This window comes from Engystomops pustulosus, chromosome 11 (genome assembly GCF_040894005.1).
Source record: "Engystomops pustulosus chromosome 11, aEngPut4.maternal, whole genome shotgun sequence".
Classification (NCBI taxonomy): Eukaryota; Metazoa; Chordata; class Amphibia; order Anura; family Leptodactylidae; genus Engystomops; species Engystomops pustulosus.
The window spans coordinates 37,994,657-38,019,691 of NC_092421.1; the positions used below are offsets into that span (position 1 = coordinate 37,994,657).

General features: G+C 36.4%; 1 protein-coding gene across 7 annotated transcripts in view; it reads right to left on the bottom strand.

The window, feature by feature from the left end:
* Positions 1-2,143: 2,143 nt before the first annotated feature.
* The window catches only part of GRID1 (glutamate ionotropic receptor delta type subunit 1), a 1,020,611-nt gene continuing 997,719 nt past the window's right edge, over positions 2,144-25,035 (bottom strand). For 6 of the 7 annotated variants that reach the window (XM_072131335.1, XM_072131336.1, XM_072131338.1 and 3 more), the window contains 2 exons: positions 14,512-14,752; positions 2,144-3,124 (listed from right to left, as the gene is read on the bottom strand). In XM_072131335.1, coding sequence (XP_071987436.1) covers positions 2,696-3,124; positions 14,512-14,752 — 670 coding nt within the window. In that variant the 3' untranslated portion in view covers positions 2,144-2,695. Of the gene's footprint in view, positions 3,125-14,480; positions 14,753-25,035 lie in introns of all 7 variants that reach the window. The other variant, XM_072131337.1, reaches the window with a different exon arrangement.

A 25,035-nucleotide genomic window follows, 5' to 3' on the forward strand; every position in this document is an offset into this window, starting at 1 on the left:
TGTCATTATAGGAGGTTATAACTTTGTGACACTTTAACATATCCAAAATTTAAGATATCCCAAAATATCAAAAATTAAAGAACAAAAAATTCCACAATGTTTGCTACCCAATTTCTGCCAAGTATAAGGATGTGTGCATGGCCGTGTGTATGTGTGCATATGTGTGCATGGCCGTGCATAAAAGGGAAGCAGCGCCTTTCAGAGCAGATCTGCATTGTCACATTTTACAGTCTATAAAATGTTTATTTTTTTGTAATTTGGACATATAGGGGATTTTTTTTTTCTATATGAGATCCACCTTTCAGGTACATCATTTACCAGGTGGTGGTGGTGTGGGGGGGGTCAATAGCTAATAATCAGATTTTATTAACTCTTTCTTGGTGATGGTTAAAAAAATCATTAATTCTTGTTTATGATTTTTAGCATTTTTTTTTCCGGACGTTCACCGTACCTTACAAATAATGTGTTATCTTTATTTTTTGGGTCATCACGATTACGGCGATACCCCATTTGTATGGCTTTTTTATGGTTAACTTGTTTTGCAGAATATAGAACTCATTTTGTGAGTAATTTGCTTGTTTATGTATCGCCATGAAACAATGGGCAGAACATTTCTATTTTTTTTGTTTACAGAGCTGGTTTAGAGCTTATTTTTTGTGGGATTTTTCTTGGTATCATGTTGGGGTAAATTTTACTTTTTGATCACTTTTTATGCGCTTTTTATGCGGTCAGATGTGAAATTTAATAATTTTTGTGAGGTTTTTTATGTTTTTTTACATTGTTCACCGTACGGGTTCAGTGTCCATTTTATTTTATTGTTCGGGTTGTTACGGACATTGTCATAACCAATATGTTGTGTTTTTTTGGTGATTTTCACTTTTTCTTTTTTAATAATTTTTTTTAGTTGCACTTTTTAACTTTTTTTTTATTTTGTCCCAAGGTGGAACTTGAACAAGTGGTCATTTGATCACTTGTTCATTGTAATATACTGCAATACTATTGTATTGCAGCATATTACATAGTCAGCCTATGCATTTTGCATTGGCTGACAGCTGCACTGTTAGATCGTGCACAGTGCACAATCCTAGCAGGCAGCTACTATAGGTAGCTACTCAGGGTTGCCATGGTAATGATTGGCATCTCCGTGCCCGGAGGGTGCCGATCATCGTGTCGATGCACCGTAGACGCCCCGGTCACTATGAACGCAGCGTCCATAGGGTTAAACAGTTGGGATCTCGATAGTCTCAATCCCGGCTGTTACTGCAGGTTCCTGGCTACCGCGTACCACCGGCATCCCGCAGCGATCGCACGGGCTCAGATTCTGAGCCTAGGCGATCGCCATGACGTGATTCTACGTCAAGGTGCAGGAACGGCCCGCATCCTATGACGTAGAATCACGTCAAGGTGCGGAAAGGGGTTAAACAACATTGGCTTTATATTTCTTTGCTTCAGCACTAGATGTAAGCATATTGTAAGTATCAGGCAGTCCTTGGATTACGTGCCTTACAGGCACCTGTATATTGCCTATACAGCATTATTATAATAATCTATGTGAAAGTTATTTGACTATAGGGAGGAGAAACTAAATATGAACATATATAGTGAAATTCATCTTTGATGACTCCACAATTCACTATTTAGAAGATGTATGATATTTAACCAAAATATAATGTCCTTGGCCATTAAAGTTCTAACTATATTTCAATGAAATCATATATCATCTTTTGTCATTAATCTACCAGAAATTTTGACTGCTTTCTAAATGAGTGGCTTCCAAAAATTTCAACATACAATCTTTCCCTTATGTGTTGGGTCCCCAGGGCAAATCATGTTCTACTTCAGAAAACAAAATACTCAAAGGATATTTGATAAAGTTTGAGACATCATAGATTCATAAGCCTATATTTTCTTTACTGTTGGAAAACAAAATGCAGGAGCACAGATTATGTTTTCCCTCAACTAACTTTTTCCCATTTATAAATCATTGGTAAAATCCAACCTTTTATTGTATGTGCCACAAAAAAGATGATTACAGGTTTCGCTCAGCAGATTTTTCTTGTCACCTCTAACCTCTCCATTTCCCACCAAAGATATCATAGATCCTGCCAATTGTGAAGGTTAAATCAAAGGCCACACAGCACAGTACACATAAAATACAATTTAATAAACCAGTTCTTTAACCTAGAAATTTTTTTGTGGAGATTCAATCCCAGAAGCTTCTTGTTAGAAGAAACAATTCCGCTATCATTTAACTCACTTTTCATTTTGTTTTCTTTAAAACATAGCTACAATTTGTTTTCGATACTACCGCTTGGTCTAAACTTTTATTGGCCTATAGTAAAATGAAATGCCACGCAGTGACCAGAGAGAACCATTGAAAAGATGTGATAGTCTAAGCAATAAATGAACCCAACTGAAAATGTAACACTTGCTGAAGGGCTGGTGTCCCAGTCACAGGTCTTCTTTGGCACTTGAGAAGGGTCACAAGTAAGTTGCTGATTTATTCAGATAGAACAAAATTTACAAAGCCATTCATACATTTTTTTTTGTTTGTTTTACTGACTTCAAAAAATGGGAATATTCAAAATACACTTTTAACCCACTTCATTCTGTTGTTATTTACAGATATATACAAGAAAAATGTAAGAGTTTTTAGTTGTATTAAAAAGCTTTGCAGGTTTTTTGTTTTGTTTATCTATATAGATGTTCCATGAGAAGGCTCAATGGCTTCTGGAATGGGTCCCCCTGGCATGGACTGGAATGACATTGGCATGGGTGTTTTCACAGGACTTTGACGAAATAGTCCTCCATTTGGCGATCTGTGTTTACATTGTATGGAGGGCATGGTGGCTGAGCTGCTAAGGGGTAATGGTAAGTTACTGCTTGAAACAGAAGTAAGTGTCCTACCACCACCGTGACCGGATTGTTCAGGTAAAAAGGTGGTGACCGAAAGCTGTGTATTCTGATATTCCCGAACTGGCTCCAAGGATTGACTTGATTGCATTCCACCAATCTCTAATGCTGATATTTCAATAGATGCAGCAGAGATTTGCTTATGGGCTATATCTTCATCCATTAAGCTGTTCATACGCCTATGTACTTGTTCCAAATTAACTTCTTTATCCTAAAAATATGAAAATAAAAATTTTAAGTGCAAAATTTCAATACAAGTAATTATTACAAATATTAATGTGTTATTGTATTTTGTGAATGACTTTTTCTTAGTCGCAACTCTTCACTTTGGTTAATTGCAGTGTTATAATTAAAAAGGCATAAGTTAGTTTCTAGTTTCCACACAAACATTATACAACTCATCAGTAACTTACAACAGCTTTGTACAGGACTAGCAGCTGTCAATTGCCAGGGTCTTAAAACATTAGAGGCACAGTTTCTAAGGTATGATTTCCGCATCACCTCAAACCGCACTTTTTATATGTATAGTGCATAAACAGCTCACTAATGAAACATCTTTTCTAACAATTCAGCTTAGATACAGCAGCTCATCTCCATATCATATATTATATATATATATATATATATATATATATATATATATATATATATATATATATATATCCTATAATATTATTTGTTTACCAGCTGTTCAAGGTGAGGAATGATTACGCACTGTTTCTATAGACACAGTTGTCCAATAACATTAAAATATTGACAAGCTCTGAAGTTGATTGTGGGAGCCGATTACTCTTCTTGCAGTGTTATGAACCTCAGTACACAGATAAAGAGTAAAGGGTATGCCTAAATTGTGAGACATCAAAATAGATGACTGCTGTAGTCTGAGTTTATGGGCCCGGTCATAGCCGAGCTTCTGGTTAACTGATGGTCATTGGTGCTTAAATGTCCACGTGAATTTTTGATGTTCTGCTATGCGCAGACGATATCTCTGGAAAAGCTTTACATATCATAACAAAATTCACTTTAATTTTTTCATGACATGTGAGACTTTAACCTGATAGCTTGATGGTTTTAATATTTACATTTTTTTAAATACAATTTGCCAATAATTGTCTACAAATGTGAAAAAAATTCCAATTCAAGTTTTTTTTAAATTAGTAACTTTTACTAAAATATATTTACTAAATATGTACAGCATTATTCCATCACCCTTTCCCAGGTTGAGCTACAAATGCAGAGGGTGCATGTAGCTCTGCAGAGTGAAAGTCACCAGCAGCTTCTTCTATATTCTGCCTTTAGCTGACTTGGTAGACGGGGCACCCTTGCATACAGAAACACATTCTGGTGTTGTATTAAACAGGGGAGTCTCCTCTTTAATATGATATATGGATTGTGCATGGATGCTTAAGAGAACCAAAGATACTCACTCTTAAAGTTACAATTGGGAATACAAAGCTACAAATTTAACCCCTTATCGACGTGTGGCATACTAGTACGGCACTCATCAGGTCCCGGTGTATGGAGAGGGCTCGCGGACTGTGCCCTCTCCATAGCCGGTAAGTCTAGCACTGATCACAGGTGTCTTACCTTAAAGAACCCTAGATAGTCTGAAAAATATTGAAAGTAAAAATTTAAAAAAAAGTAAAAAAAATAATAATTAAAAAATCTAAAAATTCAAATCACCCCCCCTTTCCCTAGAACTGATATAAATATTATAAAACAGTAAATATCATAAACACATTAGGTATTGCTGTGTCTGAAAATGCCCAATCTATCAAAATATAATAACAGTTTTTCACTGCGTTTAACCCCATAACGGAAAATAGCGCCCAAAATAGCACTTTTTTGCCATTTTGAAAAATATAAAAAAATCTATAAAAAGTGATCAAAAGTTCGCACAGTCCTAAAAATGATAGCAAAGAAAACGTCATCAAAAGTTTCAAAAAATGACACCATTCAAAAATTCACACAGTGAAAGCTGTAAAAGCCAAGTTCACAAGAAAATGGCACAAATGCGTTTTTAAACCATTTTTACTGCATTTGGAATTTTTTTCCCGCTTCCCAGTACATGGCATGGAATATTAAATACTGTCACTATGAAGTGCAATTTGTTACTCAGAAAATAAGCCATCACACAGCTCTGTACATGGAAAAATAAAAAAGTTATAGATTTTTGAAGGTGGGGAGTTAAAAATAGAAATGAAAAAACAAAAAAAGACCAGGTCGTTAAGGGTGGATATCTCCGGTTCTGTCACGCATCCATTTAAAATGACATCTATTTAAAATGATAAAAGTTAGGTTTCTTTTTGCCAGGGTTCAGGAGATATAGCCATTTTAAGTTGGTCACTGTCAAGACGTTTATAGATGTCCTTCCTCAGGGAAAATGTGGAAATAGGACGTTTATAGCCGTATGACAGTCGTGAAGGGGTTAATCAGAAAAAGGTCTGAATTACTGAAAGCATGTTGAGGGACTGAGGAAACACAGTGTACTTAATTTCATTAACTTTCTATTTTTAATAAACAAGATATTTTGTATTTTTTCTATATCAAGAATAAAGTTATCCATGTTCTTCAGTGCTACATAACTCATTTCATCCTTTTTTCATGTAGGTCAAGTGAAGAAAATTAAGACATTCAATAATTGCTTCAGTTTCCATCTTTACAGGTCACAAGGCAATTTCATTTAAATCATGCAAAACTGAGAAAAGATGACCTTTTACATGAAAAAAGAGTTCATGCGCTTTTGCTAGGTTTATTTTTTTGTAGTGTGTCATGCCTTTTGGTTGAATTAATGTTTTTGTTCCATTTCAAATAATGTCCTTATGTTCTTTTGGATTCTTTTTTTTAATTGCAAAATTATTTAATCAAGATAATCAAAATATTTGGCCTACAATGTATTATGAAATTTAAATATTGGATAAAGAAGGAAATAGACACCACTTGCTCACTATTGAGTGCATAGATTAAAGGAGTTGTCCACTTCTAGCAAATAATTGACAATGTTTGTGTAATAAAAAGTGATGCACTTTTCCAATCTACTTATTGTTTCAGTTCCTCATGGTTTTCTAGATCTCCATTTGCTGTCATTCAGTGGTAGCTTCTATGTTTACATCCAGTGGATAGAAATCTGTCCCTGGTGATGTAGTGGCACACAGCTGCACGGCTCTTTACCATAGACCATAATCAGAGCCGTGTGATATAGTTAGCCATTCATCTGTGTGATATCACATAACCATGGACATGTTTCTTACCGCTTGAAGAAAACAATGAAGATTGCTTTAGAATGACAGCAAGATGATCTAAAAAACAGAGGAATTCATACATCTGTCCATATATATGCAGACGGATATATGTCCCCAAAACTGCTGTGTGAAAGCAGCCAACTGTTTAGTACTGCAGACAAATTCAACTTTATCAAGGTGGCGACAGTTATTTGCAATCATGGTCTGTCAATCATTGGGCTAATTGCATTCTGCAGAAGGTGGGGTGTAATAAAAAAAAATAAATAGACCGAAAAAATTCTAATATGGCAATTGAAAAATTACAAAAGCTATAAAAAAAGAGTAAAGGGAATATGTCATTGCGGTAAAATAAAAATTCACTAATGAAATTAGTTTTTTTTTAATTTGCTGCACCACAATTGTTATTCTTTCACCAGCTTCTCAGTACACAAAATATTAAATGTTACCGCCAAAAAGTAATATTTATCCTGCAGAAAAGAAGTGCTCTTTACGAAAAAAAATAGCAAAAATTAATTATTACTCTTTGAATACAGCGAATAAAAAATGGAATTGAATAACAGAAGAGAGCTTTGACATTAAGGGTTTAAACTGAGCAGAAAAGTGTGATGCTTCATTAAAAATAAACTAAACTTTTCTCTCTTAACAATTTTTGTCAAGGATAGTGTGGTAAGATTGCGAAAGCTAGATGTACACTGCTAAAATGATGAGTTTTGATAAAGTAAAAATTGTAGCTACCGAGCAAGTAGAGTCCTCAAGCTAGCATGAGTAATCACGTCACGTCATTGAAGACCCAACAATAGGCACATTCCTATTACTCAGATGATTGAAGCTCCCTCTGGTGCTAGAATGAAGACTGGAGAAGGAACCATAGAAACCACAATTCTGAACTATGCTGCTGTGTGTGAATTTGTAAGTAAGCCACTGCCTACTGTTGGTCGAAGGAAGCACAAAAATGAGCAGGAAACAGACCTAATTTCTTTAAGGATCCCTGCACATCCATTCTCCGGCTTCATTGCTATGTTTTGTTACAATGAGCTCTCAGTAAACCCTATGCACACAACCGTATTGTTGGCCGTGATCTTCCCAGGCAAATGGCATCCAAATTATAGCCCTCATTAGAGTTCTACAAAAGATATATGAGATCAGTAATAGTGATATAGGCATCACAATATATGCCATAAAAAATATACAACTTTATTGTTAGGCGTTAAAATCATAAAAAACACATAAAAATGATATGCTCAAGCTAGCCATTAGTATTGAAGGCATGTACTCTCTCTAATAAATAGAAAGAGGGTTTGTTCAGCAGCTCACCTCCACCTTCAATCGTGCTCAGGAGTACGTCCAGACCTCAACGTTTGACACTAATGCTCATGAAAAAGGTTCACTCCGGCACTGATAAGGCTATAAAATTTCAATTCTTAATTTTCTTCAAGTTTATAATGATGGTAAATGACAAAAAACGTATAAGGTATCACCAATGGCTGTATTGCAGGGATTTGTAATGCACAAAAAAGTCTCAAAAATACCTATTGCCTTTAGACTGTTTCTTGAGTATTTTTAGTACCACCTCAAAAAAAACATTGTGAAGTAATACATAGCCTTTTGCTCATATGGTACTGCACGGAATTTATGAAAAGGCTATCCCAACATTGGCGTTTTCTTGTTTATTGTATTTATTGATTGGAAATCGTAGATGCATAAAAGTTGCAAAAGATGCAAAGTTTATTCCCACTTTCTTCATGATTAGGATTGTTGATAACCGTCTGTTCTACTCATATCTTGTATTGCCTACAAACGCACTTTATTAGTGGAGATAGCCATATAATGATGAGCCTCATAGGAGTTGTTATTACATCCATAGAGGTCTAGTTGCATCAGTGACTGTGATCACTTATATTTAATAACTAAATCAAAAACAGAATATCTGAATCCAAGTAGAAACAGTCCTCTACTTAAGGACACCCCACTTACAGACGACTCCTAATTAAAAAACGGGCCCCTCTGCCCACTGTGACCTCTGGTGAAGCTCTCTGAATGTTTTATTATAGTTCCAAACTGGAATAATCAGCTGTAAATTGTTTGAAATGAAGCTTTATTAATAATCCTCATTCCCAATACAGCAAAAAAAAATGTAAACTCCAATTGTCAGTGGGGCAAAATTTTTTTTGCCAGGAGTTACAATTATAAAATATATATTTTAGACTTGCATACAAATTCAACTTAAGAACAAAGCTATTGAACCTATCTTGTACATAACCTGAGAACTGCCTGTATAATATAACGCTGCCATAACATTGCTTTATGTATGGCATTATAGAGTACATGCAATGTAAAAAAATTCCTATGAGGAAATTACAATTACAAGAAATTATTTGGTCAATTTAAAACATTATTAAGTCGCTGACCACCGGCAACCGTACAGATCACCTCTGTTCTTGGCAGTTGAAGAACAGCAAATGGATCAAGAAGCAGACAGTTCCCTTCTTTGTTTAGTTGCTAAGACGAGTCACTACATTATAGCTCCCACTCTATTCGATACTCTGGTCAGACCAATACACTGCAAATAGGTTATCATATGATATTGTGGACACATTATTTGGAAATTTTAATATTTAAAGCTTAACAAAAAACATCTCTCATTTAGAATACAGTTGATGAGTAGCTAATAGAAAAGTCAAGGTAATTACATAAAATTACAACTTGTATTTGAATCTATTTTTCTTAAATTTTTACCACAGTTTAAGGAAAATGTTCACATTTTGGCTACCACCTGCTATAATACACATTATAACCTGGATAGCTAGATCTGCTTTCCCCATACTCGTAAAACAGCAGACATTTCATGTCATGCCAGCTACCACTGCCTGCTTTCCAGGCTAGAGCAGAAAATTACTGCTTTACTGATATTGGCCATGACACCCGCATAAAACATTTGTGCTGTTAAAAATACATAAAATATCAGCTTTCAATTCATATGAAATGTCGGCTTTATAGCAGCCTGCATTGTCATCTACGGGAGTCAGTTGTTTATATTTATAGCAAGTCCTTCAAGGTCTCTACCAGCTGACTGTGCTCAACCTAGTAAATGTGAAACCCAATTTGTTATACCCTGTCTTACTGTAGAGAGAAAAATACATTGTCAGTAATCATTAATGATGACTGTGAGCTGTAAAGGCTGATACATGAGCCAGCTGGATGAAAAGCTGGGATCCAGATGCTACGGTAGAATGTTATTGTTCAGCTAATGGTGCAATGGGTCTCGACTCTTGCCAAGTCTGATAGTAGCATTGTAGTACAGGGAAGGGTCAGTGCTACCATTAAGCCAAATCAAAGCCAACAGTTGTAATGTGGCATGCAAATAGCACATCGACTTTGAAGGTTCAGTTACTAGATCACAAGATTTTCATTTTTTTAATTTATTATTTATTCCACTATAGATTGATCATGCTCTGATATACCTATCCCTTCTATGTTTTATGGGTTTTTAAAAATTTATTGGAACAATATATTTTCTCCCCAGCTGTCATAATAAATGTGTGCATGCTACAATTTATATGTGGAAGAAGTATGCGAGGGAATATAATTAAATAAAAATGATAATAGTCTTTATATATTGTCATCAAATTCCATAGCATTTTACAGATTATTGGGAACATACAAATAAAGTAAGACATTACAGAGTATGAACATTGCCATATAGACATATGCACATGTGCTGTGGGATCTCCTTATACTTTCTAGCTACATTATTTAATTTTTCATCATGTGGTGTATTAACCAGATATTACAGACTGGGGAAATTACTAGTACCCAGGAGTGTTATTACAACATAGCATGTCTGCCAGACACATTCTCTATAAAGCAAAAACTTACATCTGTTCTAATTTTTAGACTTTCAATCTAACAGCAAAAAATTGAGCCCAGAAGACTTTCTTTTACAACTGTATTGAAGTGCTATTTGATCAGTGTTATTGGAAAAGAATGCTGCTTTATGGTGGGAATTAGCCACTTTATGCTTTATTAATTGTATAATGCATGACAGTGCAGTATTACTGCCACCATGTATCAAGGGCACAGTGATGAGAAGTGTACAAAACTCTTCTGATAAGCCAGTTGTGCGGATTGAATACTGAATATATCTCTTGCACGCACCATGCATTGCAAGTGCTTTTTAATATTTAACATCTTGTTGTTTACAAATTTTGTGCCATATTATATGGGCTTTTTCCCACCAGGTAAAACCTTTAACTAAAAATACCTTAAAAACGACACCATATTTAGAAAAATATCTATTATTTAAATAATCTTATTAGAGATGAGTGGACCCGAACTTCCTGTTAGGGTACGCCCTGCACAACAACAACATATTTCCCCTGAACAGCCAATCTGGCATATTAATGCCCCTAGCGACTAGCCATTGGTGTGATTGGCGAGGGGTGACTATTGACCAATTACATCACTGGAGTTAGGGGAGTTAATTTGCCATATTGGCTGTTCGGAAGGCAATATGGCAAAGTGTCTAGGTCGTGGGAGGTGTACCCAAACTTCAAGTAAATAAAGGCAATTTGTGCCTCATAGTAGAATTATTTGATATCAGCTTAAAAGTGTTATTTGTTATAAAATCATAAATGTCTGTGATACTGGCATCTATTGAACTTAAGTCCCCCTGATCTGCCCAATATTGAAATGAACATAAAGGATTGGCCCTGAGTCCCTCATAAAGAATTGGGTTTCCAGGATTATCCATGAGTTTTTCTTTAAATAATGGGATTTAGAGTTCTCTTTATCTTGTAAGTCATACATTTAGTTTAATAGAAGCCATTGTAGTGTAGGACAGCACTCATTATGTGCCCTATTGACATATATGGGACCTCCAGGGCACCTTATAGAGCAATCATTCCCAGAGGTCTGCCTTCTGAGTGGCATCACGCATTCAGACAATTGTCCTCCTTTATCTATTTTTCTATTTTTAATTCCAAAGTCTAGATGCATCAATTTGACTGAAACTGATTTGTCAAATTCCTGCAGAGAGCAGAGGGGTTAATCCTCCAGCAATCATTCGCATCTTCAACTGGTAGTCAGGTGAAAGTTATCAAAGAAGGTAGTGATTAACACTATTAAGTGCTACTGCAAAAAGATTCAGAGTAGAGAAGTTGTTGCACCAGCCAGTTATCTTTCCCTAAGGCACCACACTGTTTTAACGAAGAGAATAAAATCTTCAGAGAAAATAATATTTACTGTGCTTCTTAGTTGAAAGGGGGAAGGGTGGGGTTTTCGTTATTTATTTAGTTAGTTAGTTTAGTCTGTCTTTATGCTTCTTTTAGCCTAACTACATGTATACATTCTAATTGTGTTAAAAACTATGCTTTCAGTAGAGTTTTGATAACCACAAACACATAGGGGCAGATTTATGAAGCTGTCTGAAAGTCAGAATATTCCTAGTTGCCCATGGCAACCAATCACTGCTTCCCTTTAAAATATTTATTAGCACTGGTAAAAATGAAAGCTGAGCTGTAATTGGTTGCCATGGGCAACTAGGAATATTCTAACTTTCAGAAAGCTTGATAAATCTGGCCCATAGTGTTGCTAAAATAATCTTATAAAGATAATCCACTGGACATTAGATTTACTAGCTCATAATAATAATAATAATAATAATAATCCTCAGAACATCAGTACAAAACAAAAAATTATCCACACTTGCATATTATTTAGATGTTGCCTGTATTTTGCATCATTTTAACACTATCCCATGGCCTTGATATATATGGTGTGGTGACAGCCTACGTATGGTTTCCAATAAGGCCATAGAAACCAAGTTATCAAAATATAGTTGTATAAGTAAATCTACTTTATATGGGACATGCATAATATTTCATCTTGACCCATCAATTATTCTATATTGAAAACATTGCTCCATTACAATCACTGAAATGTAATCACAAATAAACCTTTGTGAGTGAATGCTCAAGATATGAAGAGACAGGTAGGGTTTATACAAAACTTTACTACCAGGAATGACAGTGAACATATATCCTAGATCACTTCAAGTTTAACCGTAAAAACAAGATGACCGTGAAAATCCTGAGCAGGTCATTGACTAGCCTGATGTCTTAGTCAAAACAGAACATTCTTTACAAAGGCTCATACGGTTTCTGGGTGAAAATAATATTCAAGATGCTCTATAATATCAAATAATTGAAAAGACTTCAAGCGCACTTATCACCAGGAATGTAATTTTTAGCTGGTGACAGCTTCCAATAGCCTTTACCATGCTGGTTTTAAAAATGCCTTTGTCAGCATTCAGAATAATTTCAGTACTCAATATATGTTTAATTCACATTTCCTGGTTTCCTGCCAGCGGCATGATGAGTCCCGAAGGAGGGGAAGCTGCAGCCTGTGTGTGCCTTTGTCACTTCATACATTCTTCCTCTTTTCCACAACAACACTGCCTCCCCTGCCTGCTCCATGCAAATAACGGGAAGTGGGTAAGGGGAAAGGAGCTGCATGACTGTGGAGGGGGGTAGACTCTTTTACAGACAGCAGCTGCACATTCCCTGGGACTCACTACATTCTGTAGGCAAGGAGCAGGGTAATGTAAACTTATATAAACTACTAAAATGATTCAGAATGAGGGCATAGGCATTTTTAAAATCAGCATAGCATAGGCTATTGGAACCTGTTACCTGCTAAAAATGATATTCCTGTTAACAGGTTCATTTAAAATATGGCATACAAAGGCTGTTAAATCTTAATGGTGAAAAAAAATTCAACAATCTTCGCATACATAACTAGTACAATAAAACATCTTTCTGGATTTACTTTGAACCCTCTTATTCTCTCTTCTTTCTACCTATTCTGAAATCTTTTCTGAATTGTGTCTTGTAAGCAAGACAGACTGAAATTCACTGAAGTCAGATTACTTTTAAACACTTTCCAGAAGAGAGGAGGACAGAGTGATTAACAGCAGCTAGATTGCTACCCCCTAACTCAAAGAGGATGTAATGCAGTGAGGGTATGGCTACGATGTACTGGGAGGACAAGCTAAGATATTGATACCTAAGGCTTTATCTCCTTCCCAGCTGTTCCTGCCTAATTACCTCAGCTACCCCAAGTAGTAGGTGAGAACTGATTGACATACTTTTCTTGCTCCAAATTGCAAACAAGGTGACAAAGATTGGACAGTAAAAACATAGTAGAGAAGCTTACAGATATGGGTCAGAAACAAAAGGACAAAGCAGTTCAGAATCAATAGGTATAACAGATGGTTAGAAAACAGACAAACGGTCAACAAATCCAAAATACATTGGGTCAAGATAAATGCTAGCAAGCTCCAAATAGGACTTTTAGTGAGCATAGGTAAAATGCTACTGGTCATGTACACCCACTGGCGTGTCAACATTTGTTGAGAGGCAAGGTAAACTTTAAAGTACAATGGTGTTGGTTTCATCCATTTTTTTAATTTTGCAAATACCACGAGTTATTAAAACCATTTCATAAGTAATAATGAATAAAATAGAAAATTCCAAAACCGAGTTTCAATGGTGATTGAAATGTAAACTTCTGTACTGTCCCTTTCTTTATCAACAAAAAAAAGTTGAAAAGTTTTTCTAAAACCATTACCATTTGAATGTTAGTATTTTTTTTTAGAGACAGCTGCTAAACAAAGAAAATCTCTGAAAGGTTAGCTTGTTAAGAAGTTTAATTGATGGAAATTGATGTTTGCTTTATGCATGACAACATTCAGCATTGCATAGATTTTTCCGTTCGTTAGTTTCTGCTTTGCTCTGCTTTTTTCGCCAAATACTTTAGAATCTTGATTATAGCATATTTTATTTAGCTAAAACATCTGTAATGATGATATTAGGATTCTATTGATAACGTTTCTGTGATTTATTTCAGTCTGAGCTGCTAAGTTTGCATATTATTGTGAAAATAAGATTAAAAAGATGCGCCAGTGTCTTTAATGATTCCCTTGGTTGCCTGTTTCAGCCTTCATTAATCATTATGTATATGGTAGACTGATTCAGTAGCCGGAAAGCACTAGTGCATTAAGTGTTAAACACTTTATCATCCTGGAGACTGGAAAGTGAATTGTGAATCTGCTTACATTTAGAAACATGAAAGAAATACACCTTGGCATTTGTCAATGTCACTGCACAGCCCTATTTACTATGTAGGGATATGCATTATTGGTGCATATGTACTGGTATATTGTTATATCTGGTCAAGTGACCCATTAATATGTGCTGTAGGTTGTCATCGCATAACTAAATCTACTAATTGGGTTATTGCTTCCAATGATGCATGTCCCTAAGGTACCTTTTATATAATAAGAATAGTAGTTATGGACCTCTTTTGGCGAGTCCTGTCGACAGCGGTTGCTGTTCCACCATAATTCCAATGCAGCTACCAAGCAAGCAAGAAGTAATCCAATTGCTAGGATGCAGAAGACTCCAGCAAAACTGTGCAACTTTAATGCTTTGCCGTCTGTTTGCGCACTGGTGTGACTGTTCAAATCACATCGTCCCATCCGTGGCCACCATTTTTGTTTTAAAACATCTAAGTATCCAGTCTCTTGAAATTCAAGGATTCTGAAAAAAATACATATTTAGAAATATACGTTAAATATGTAACAACAGAAGGAAGCAGAATACTGTTCATAATACATTAAAACAGACAACATTGCTTACGAAAGCAAACCATTTTGTTTAGATTTTGGCATATTTTACCAGTTTTTCTTGTTATTTTTATACCAAATCAATTTACTCATTCATTTACCATATAGCTATTCCATGTGAAGTTATTGACCAAACTGTGTAGAAGGAAAATTAACATGATCATATAACAAAAGAAACAAAACTGTAGTTGCTTCAAAAAATTAATTGTGTAACCACAGTCCATTCTCTTTAAAAACTGCACCTTTCCAGACTACAATCTCTCCTCTTATCTCTCCTACAAACCACGTTTAGGTTTCATTTATGGTTCACAAAAAAGGTAACTTGATGACTTGTTTGTGGCCCGTCTGACATTGGCATGTGAGCACCTCTCACACCGCTGATGTCAGTAGACTGCCCACAGCCAGATGCATGCACCGGCCATGGTGGAGATCACACACAAAGTTGTAGTGTAGAAAAGAGCAACGGCACCCAACTTCAGATGTCTATATAGCTTATTAAAAGTACTTACACATAATAGGGAAGAAAGGATGGGTCAGGAGGCCCGATGGTGTGGCATTAATAATGTAGCGAAGAAAAACAGCAAATGCCACATCATTGCTTTCCTATAATGTGTGAGTACCTTGAATAAACCACAAGCACAGATGCCGGAACATCTACATTGCAATTTATAGGATTGCTGCTATGCTTTATAGGAACAGAGCACAACTCCTAGTTTGAATACATCTTCTTCACCCATATACACAGTCACACCATCAATGTAGTGACTGCTAACCACTTACAGTTAGGGTCTGAGTGAGGGCTTTGCCTATGAGCACAAATAAAGAAATACCATACTGTGTCAGTTACAGCTTTTTCTCCTGTATTATTTGTCTTATTATAGAGAGAACAATTAAAATAAAAGAATGCTATTAGTAAATCAAGGAATCAAGGGTAAGTAAAATAGGCACTACCTAGGAAAGGGTTGCACACAAAACCTATAAATACTAATGGACCATTTACATATACATAAACATGCGCAATGCAATGCAAGGAGGACACAAATATTGAAAAGATGCTCAAAAGTCAGACAACACCAATAGAAAAAGGAGATGAGCATAAATTGTAATAAAAATGCAAAAATTTATTGAAGTCATTTTTTTAAAAATAGAACATAACAAAAGGGTAGTGTAGTTTTAGGTGCTGGGCAGCGAGCACACAATGGCTGACAAGAAAGTAGACACATTTAAAGTGCTTAGTGCATAGCCAAAAGGTGCTAGTTATATCACAGAAGCAGGTAATGTGGAAAAATATCACAATGCATAAACAAGGAGCACACAGAGGGAAATAATGACCTGTACCTGACCTGGTGGGTTTGGAGTATGAGGGCGCTGAGGAGAGGATGCTGCCCAGCACCTCCCCGACACGTGTTTCGTCCGGCAGGACTTTGTCAAGGGGTGTCTGTTTTTTAGGCACTACCTAGGAAAGGGTTGGACTTGTCCTTTAAATTTCATTTTGTAATCCATAACTACCTTGTTTCACTGGACTAAGCTGGTTACTCCTGCTGAAATAAGTTGTTTGAAGAGGACTGGTCATGCCACTCCCTCGGAAAGAAGTGAAACTTTTCTAGATTAAGTACAATGTGGATGACTGTGACATGGCATTGTATTAATCTTGGTAAACTTTTGTATTAGCGACTAACCCCATTAATAAAAAAAAGTGATATATTCTGAAATTTTCACTGGGACCAGTCAATTTCATAATAGTCTGAATCATGCACATTTTTTAGGATTTTAGGGTTTTTCTTTGCAGCATTCCCCTCAAATACATCACAGGCGAGACAGATCAAATATATGATGTCACACCTATAACACGAAAGGACTCTTCCATGTAAGACCAATGGCCTTAAAATTTTCATAAATCTGTTCAGGATTAATCATGGATTAGAAAAAAGTGGTATGCTTGATTAATTTATTCACTCATTCATTCATTCATCTTGGATGTAAAGATCTTGGATACATGTACTATGAAAATCAGTAAAATGCACTGAGAAACTGATGTCAAAAGACTGTAAAAATGAAGATAATCAAACTGCCATATCAAGTATTGGTCATATATGATTACATTGTATCCATACAGTCCAATGTGCAAGTTCAAAGTCATCAGTGCATTAAGGTCAATGTCAATGTTATTTGTCAGGAGAAATGTAATGTTTTCTGTCAGGCAGATTAACTTATGGGAAATCAGATGTCCTGACATTGTCTAGTGTACTAGCTCAGTTTCAGAAACCATGGTCATAGTTTTTACAATGTATATGTCAAAACAGATTATTTGTAACATGAAATGAAGCCATGCAACATGTTAAAGAAAAATGTACAAAACAGTTGTTGAGGAATCTCTTATATCAAGAACTGCTTTGTTTTGCTGCACCTTAAGTAACTAGTGGAGTTAACCTCATTGACTTTAAGGGAATTAAACAGTATATTGAATTGCTGAAATAAACAAATTTGTCAAAAAAGCAAGGTAAGCACATTCTGGATGGCAAACTGCCTATACTTTACTATACTCCTAATTACCCCTACTTTTTAGGTAAAGAGAAAGCTAAAAAAAAAACAAGTAAATAAAGTTAAAGAGAACAAAAACATTAAGGAACACTCTATTAAAATTAAGCTTGGAATTATTATTATTTAGATATGAACCTGTTACCTTAACAAACTATGAATATGTTATAAATGTTACCTTGAATGTTACCTTGATGCTTGAAAATGGCTGCATAGAGATAGCTGAAACGCTGCATCTGCCCACTGGCGAAATAAAACACTGAATTTTCCACGGAGTGCTGCTTCCTTGTCTTGAATCTTTTGCTACATACGGGATTTGGAGTCGGATCCTTGTGAAGCCTGCACCCACCACGAATTTTAAATTCGCTTTTCACTGTGCTGCTCCCCCCACTTTTTTCTTTGAAATAACCACAATTCCTTGTGCACAGGCAGGAATTGCGATTATTTTTCTCTTTACACCACTTGGCGTGAAGGGGGCTGCACCAGGCCACAGAGTGGGCCCTACTCCTGTGCACTAGCTATAGCCTTAGCCTGTTCAGGCACAGGATAAAGTACAATTTTACAACAGTACAGTGGGAATTCTACAGCAGTAGGAGGAGTCCAGAGCCATCTGATGAATCTTTTTTATATTAAATCTTTTATCTATACTCTTTTTTTTAATAAACTGTTTATTAAAGTAAAACATTACACAGAAAATGCATTCAATCCACATTATGCAACACAGAATCACATGTTTACAAACAAACTCTTGTTCCGTATTATAAAGCGTATTTTCATAGTTTCCTTATTTACCGTATATACCCAAGTATAAGCCTATAAAACCTATATTATTTTACTCGAGAATAATCCGAGTTTGGGTTTTCAGCACATTTTTTTTGTGCTAAAAATCTAGGCTTATACTCAAGTCAATTGGACAAAATAACTTTTTTTCCTACCACTTCCCTTGTCTCCAGTAAAGGATTAAAACATTTTTAAAAATAGTTCTTTTTTTACTGCGTCCAGTGTACCACAACCAGAAACAATCTGGCTGATTAACATTGCATTTTATGTAGGAATTGGAAGCCAGCCAACCTGATTTTTATAATATACAATATTCCCATGTAGCAGTAGGTGGGCCTCTAGGATCAATTTCACTGGTGGTCACTCCCGGCTTATGATGAATTGTGGTGATAGTACAGATTCCTGTCCGCTGTCAACAAGGTATATTCTTATGCTACACACTCCCTCAATAGACTATCCATATACTGTGGCTATGGCTAGATTAGAGTCCCAACACATGTTTCACAGAGTCTCCATGGCTTCTTCTAAGAAAGAGAGTTGTTGTAAGAGCAAAGGGGATCTCTCCTCATTTGATTCCAGACTGTGAATAACAGCCACAACATACATATGTACCACATAGTCATGTGCTGTGCTTTTATTCAATCTCTGTGACATACAATTTATATTTTTCTGTCCTGGAATTTCAAATTCCCCCTCAGGACTAGCAATGAGCAATACAGATTTGTTAATTCATAGATTCAATATGAATCTTAAATTTTTCAGGCACCCAATCAAAAATCCAAATCTTTTATGATTTGCTTCAGATAAAACTTGCTAAAATGGTGCCTGTTAGGTGGGAGGGTTGAAGTAAAACATTTCAAGAGTTTTAATATTTAAAAAATATGTGGTTTTAAAATAAACTTTTATTAATTTTTATCTTTCTCGTGATGAACTCCCTTAGAACATGTCTTAGCCTTTGATAGCTCAATAACACATATTTACCATCTCCTGTTACTACAGATCTCATTTCATCCTCTCTTCCCTACAAACTCTCCACTCACTGCTCTTCTTCTTAACCTAAACCAAATCTACCTAGTCTTCAACTAATGTTTTCTGTTAAATACCACTGGTAAGGGTGAAGGGTCGCACCAAGGAAGATCTCTCGTCCTGGATTTCTGTCTTTCTCCATCTAGTCTCTCCAGGTAAAAAAAGTTTTTTTTAATTGTTCTAAAACTCCTGATAGCATCAGAGTCTGAGGTTCTAGCCAATTCTGCATCAAACATCTTTTGGCTGGGTGTAAAAACAGGGTGTAAAAGAATCTTGGTATCACTATTGGTGGGGTTTGTTCCTCTTCCTCCTCTCCCACTGAGTAAAATATGGCCCTGTGGATTATTCTAAACTGCGTGTCCCACCAGGTCTCATTGGGTACCATTTTATGGAGGGTTTGCCACCCTTTTAGAATCTTCTCTCCTATGTTGGTATCTCCTAGTTGCCGTTCCCAACCGCCAAACTTCAAGTCCTTTTTGCCTGTCTTTTTACTCATGAGCTGGTAGAGTATCGAAATACTCCCTTTCGAGATGAGAAAAATTGGTGCCCCATTAGAATTTAATTGGACACAACCTCTTCCCTAGATAGCCATCTGTGCTCCTGTAGGTTCATTAAATGTTTGGCTACCTGGATGCCTTTCTCCCTCCATTCCACGAAAAGTCGGCTTTGTCTACCTGGTGTGAACTCAGGATGGTTCCACAGAGGTAAATGTTTAGAAATGGACCATGGTAAGTGAAATGCTTTCCAAATCGTTCCAGGCCGATAAGGTGTCTTTGTATGTCACTGCCTTTTAGATCTGGAAAAATCTCCACTTTTGGAAGAAGCCTGTAGCTATCAATGGGTACCCAATAAGCATTTCAATTAAAAAATTCTTGCAATAAGTCAAAAGGCACAACTATGTCTACATTTTCGTCTTCAGATTACGTGTTATGTGTTGATAAAATAAGGTGCATTTCCCTCTATTTTTAAAATTTTGTAGATATACACTATTATATCATTTTAATCAACTTTGTTAGAAAAAAATAAATATATTTGTTATATAAAAACTAAAGCAATGGTTAAAAACGGAATTTGTGAAAGTGGTAAATTGAAAGAACAAACAGTAATTGGCAAATTCTTTCCTTAAGTGGGCCATGAAATTGACTGTGCTACAGAAATAGACCATGACTAATTTTCTTTCTATGTGGTTAACTATATAGTAATACTTCATGTCTTTTTAATATAATACATATTATTTAGTGCATGCTACACAGGGTCAGTGCTTTCTTGACAAAACGTGGAAAAGTATATGAGAAACATATTTTGCGTAAAAAATACATAGTTGGACTGGAAAGATTCATATGCTATCAGGTTCATTTATAGAAATATACTGAATAGTTTTTAGCAGTTGTATATGGCACATATACCATTGAAATCAAGCAAGATAGCCAATTACTCATAGATCCAGGCACTATAACTGTGCTAATCTGTAGCTTCACAGGCTGTTACAATGTTTACCCCTCCGCTTGCTTCCTGAAGAGCAAGTTTCAGCACACAGTAGGCAGGTGGAAGTGCTCTTGCACTGTAAAACAGCACTTCTGACTCATAAGTTGATTTTAGAAGGAAGAAGGCCATGCATAACAAATATAACACGATTACCAAACTCACAGTGCCTAGATCTATGGGTAAGTGCACCTGGTTCATTATGCCTGACTTTGATGGTAGATTTCCCTTACAGGGTTACCAGTAGATATGACCATGCAAAATTGCAGACAGTTGAGGTAACAGCCCTGGAGATCTGTGAATCATACAATTACACATGGTGTTTGTAGAAGCAGGGCTGGGGAAAAGATATTTATATTCCAGGATTGCAGCTGAACCTAGAGTACAGGGGGAGTCTTGTCACATTGGTTTGCAGTGAATTCTCTGCCCTGAACTTCTACATAGTCCTTTCTGTTAGCTCCAAATTTTATATACTTTTATTGCAAAGTCAGTGACATCAAATTCATTTTTAGATACAGTTTTGAAAAGTGTAATATTGTTATTTTAGGATTTGATTTAAAACCTCAAATTAGCATGACAGACTGTAATTCACAATATATTTACAGGATGGTCATTCATAAGAATATAAAAGGATAGACAACTCATGACAGAATATTTTTTATCAATTTATATCTCACTAGAAGACTGTGGTGATATGTGACAAGTAAATGGTTAGGATAACATTTGTATGTACATTTATTTATGATATGGTATAGGAATGATTATTTCTCTCTATATAAGGTGTGGAATACCATGGAGTTGTTTGATCATCCATACAGGTATAGATGTGTAATTACTAACTCAGCAGTACCTACACCTGAAAGTTCTGTTTTGGTTCTGATGCTGAAGCCAACTTCCACCTCCACCAATAACACCAGTCATTAGTGATGCAATTTTTTCAAGGATTGTTGCTTCCCATGGCATCATCGAAAGTAAATGGCAGTGTAGACACATTGCAGTACCAATTGCGGGTGAGTCCAAACCCAGAACCCAAACTTGGTCTTATGACTAAAACAAACCCAAACTCACAATGTTCTGTGTGGACCAGGATATTGCGGTTCGATTTGACTAAAAACTAGTAATTAGGTTTACTGTTAATTCTATTTTTTCGATTTTGTGAAATAATTTTTTATTATTTTGTCAAATAATTTCCACAATTTCACAAAACTAATCCGATTGCTCTTGGATCAGATAAGGTGCCCTGCTGAATATAAAGCTGGTATCGGAACGCATTCTATTAAACTTATTAACAATATGTTACACTCTTAAACTGCATAATTCACTTGTTTTTAAGTTGGAAGGGTGAATGACTCAAATGTACCCAATCTTCAATGTGAAAATTAACTTACATATTGTAATGATTTTTACTCTTTTCCACTTTTTTTAAAATAAAGTTTCATTTTTCTTTTACCCTCAGTTTGGTAGCTCTTAAACAAGAAGTAATAAAGTCAATTTGTGGGCTGCCTCACACTGATTCTTAGCATTCAGGTAATTTGGCAACTTTAATTAGGACTCCGCAAGATTAAACTTGCTGTAAAACATTTACTAACCATTTACTTTCTGGATCATGGCAAAACTTAAGCAAGTTTGCTTCAATCTTAAGTGGAATATATTTTAATTAAGTTACAACATAAAATACAATTTCATAAAATATTAAAAGTAAACATATTCTACCATAATGTATTAAGATCCCATTTTAGAACTCCATACTGTCAGAAACATAATGTACTGTATAATTTTAGGGACCTCAATTTACCCTAAATTGTGATATAAACTTTAGTATTTGTCTGACTTATAAAGCAATAATAATTTGGCATTTATGCTTTATAATTCTAAACATCTAGGACAGTGGTGGCGAACCTATGGCACGGGTGCCAGAGGCGGCATTCAGAGCCCTTTCTGTGGGCACTTGGGCCATTGCCCCATCACGCCAGACAGGACTCAAGGAGGACTCAAAGAATCTTCCTGCAGTTCCAAGCAACTTAAAAGATGCTGCTTTCAGTCATATTTTGATACCTACTTCATTACTTGGGACTGTAGGAAGAAGGAAAATGAGTAGACAGGGCGGAATTATCTTTGGAGGACCTCCTGCTGGCTCCACGATTCTCTGTGTACACAGGGACTCAGGAAAAAAGCTAAAATAATGCAAATTTTCCAGCTTTCTACTGTGTTATTCTTTCAGGAGGCTAATATGATTGAAATTTGTTGAAGAACAGGAAGCAATAAGTTACTCTAAGTTTTAGTTGGCACCTCACAATAAATAAGGGGAGTTTGGGTTGCAGTTTGACACTCGGATGCTAAAATGTTTGCCATCATTGATTTAGGACATTCAAGCACTGAAAGAATCTATAAAACAATCCAAAAGAAATCTTTGAAACTACAGACATGTGAGTTTAACTTCGATTGTGGTGAAAATATTTGATTTATTAGAGTTTGTTAGAGATGTAATCCTGGAGTATCTCACTGTACATAACCTTGTAACCCAGCATCAGAAAGGGTTCATGAGGAATCAGTCCTGTAAGACTAATCTGATCGGCTTTTATGAGGAGGTAAGTTCTAGTCTGGACTGGGGGAAGGCTGGGGATGTTTTATAGCTGTACTTTTCCAAGGTATTTGATACAGTGCTGCATAAAAGGTTGGTACATAGACTACTGGGGCTAGGCGAAAATCTGTGTATTTGGGTAAGCAATTGGCTTAGTGATAGAAAGCATGGTTGTCATTAATGGCACCTTCTCAGATAGGGTTGAAGTTACCAATACAGTGCCACAGGGGTCAGTATTGTGCCACTTCTTTTTAATATTTTTTATAAATGACCTCATAAAGGGTTTACAAAGTAGAGTTTCAATATTTGCAGATGATACTAGACCTAGCGCTTTGGTAAAAAAGATGTTTAGATGTAATTTTACCTGGAACCGCTTTTCACCATATTTTTTGTAAGGATCATTCTTATGTTTATTAATTAATCATGTACCCCCTTTGTCATTTCTTTTTAAAACAATTATTAAATGATGGTAGTGAACTGGCTACTAAATCACACCACCAATGACTCTCATTTTATTAGAAACATTTTTTAATGTATATTAAGAAGTTAAAACACTAGTGTCATCCCTAATGGTATACCCATTTATTTCAGATTCATAGAACTACCACTACATAATGTATAGGAATATCATACAGTGAATTTAGGCATGTTAGTTATGGCTACAGAATGTTAAAGAATGTATATTAACACCATATGAAAGTCAATTTATCAGATTCTTTTTCTGTTCTTTCCCATTACTCAACATTTAGTATTTGTTACAGGTGTCCCGCCATCCCATGTCCATATACATGTTTAAGGGCCAGCGTCCTCTTGATTGACGCTGGTTAAACCGGATCTGCTGAATAATCCGGCACCTCCCTTCGTGCCTTGACGGATCTCCAGCCATTTTCCGGTGAAGTGAAAGCCCTCCTGTACCGTGTGCCAGCTACTGTGTCCTGCTGTGAGTTCTAGTGTATCCTCCAATGTTGTTCTCCTGCTGTTATCCAAGGCCTGGACTGTCTCTGCATCTCCACTATCTTTGCTGCCACCGCAGGCTAGTCGCATCCGTGGAATGACCTGGTGGCACCTTGCTGCAGCAAGACCATCCCGATTTGCGGCGGGCTCTGGTGAAGACCAGGTGCCACTTAGACTCCAGTCCCGGGTGTCGGCTAGTACCATCTCCCACAGTGGTCCACTGACTCCTCCTGAACTCTGTGACAGTCAGACAGCATCTGCATTCTAACTGCTCATGACAGTAAAATCTGGCCATGGACCCCACTAAGGAGTCACCTCCAGAATGGATCGATCTTTGCACCATTGTCGTCTGACAGTCTCAACAGATTGCTTCTCAAGAAAAACTTCCTGTGACTTTTCCAGTGTCCCCGGCATTTCCTCCGGCCGTTGAGCCAAGACTCAGAATTTCTATGCCTGATTTGATGGTGACCCAAAACTCTGCAGCGGCTTCCTCACCCACTTTGAACTTATGCCAACCCAGTTTGTCATGGAACGAAATAAGGTGGCATTCATCCTCAGCCTCCTCTCTGGGAAGGCCCAGGCCTGGGCTAATCTTCTGTGGGACAGAAAAGATCCAGTCACGGCCTCCCATTCTACATTTCTGGTGGAATTCCGCTCCATGTTTGAGGAACCCGCTTGAGCCTCCTCAGCTGAAACTGCGCTGCTGAACCTGCACCAAGAAGACTCATCTGTGGGCGAGTATGCTGTCAAGTTTCGCACCCTGGCCTCCGAGTTCTCCTACAATGATGCGCCTTGTCAGCAACCTTCAAGCAAGGACTGTTCTCCCAGATGAAAGA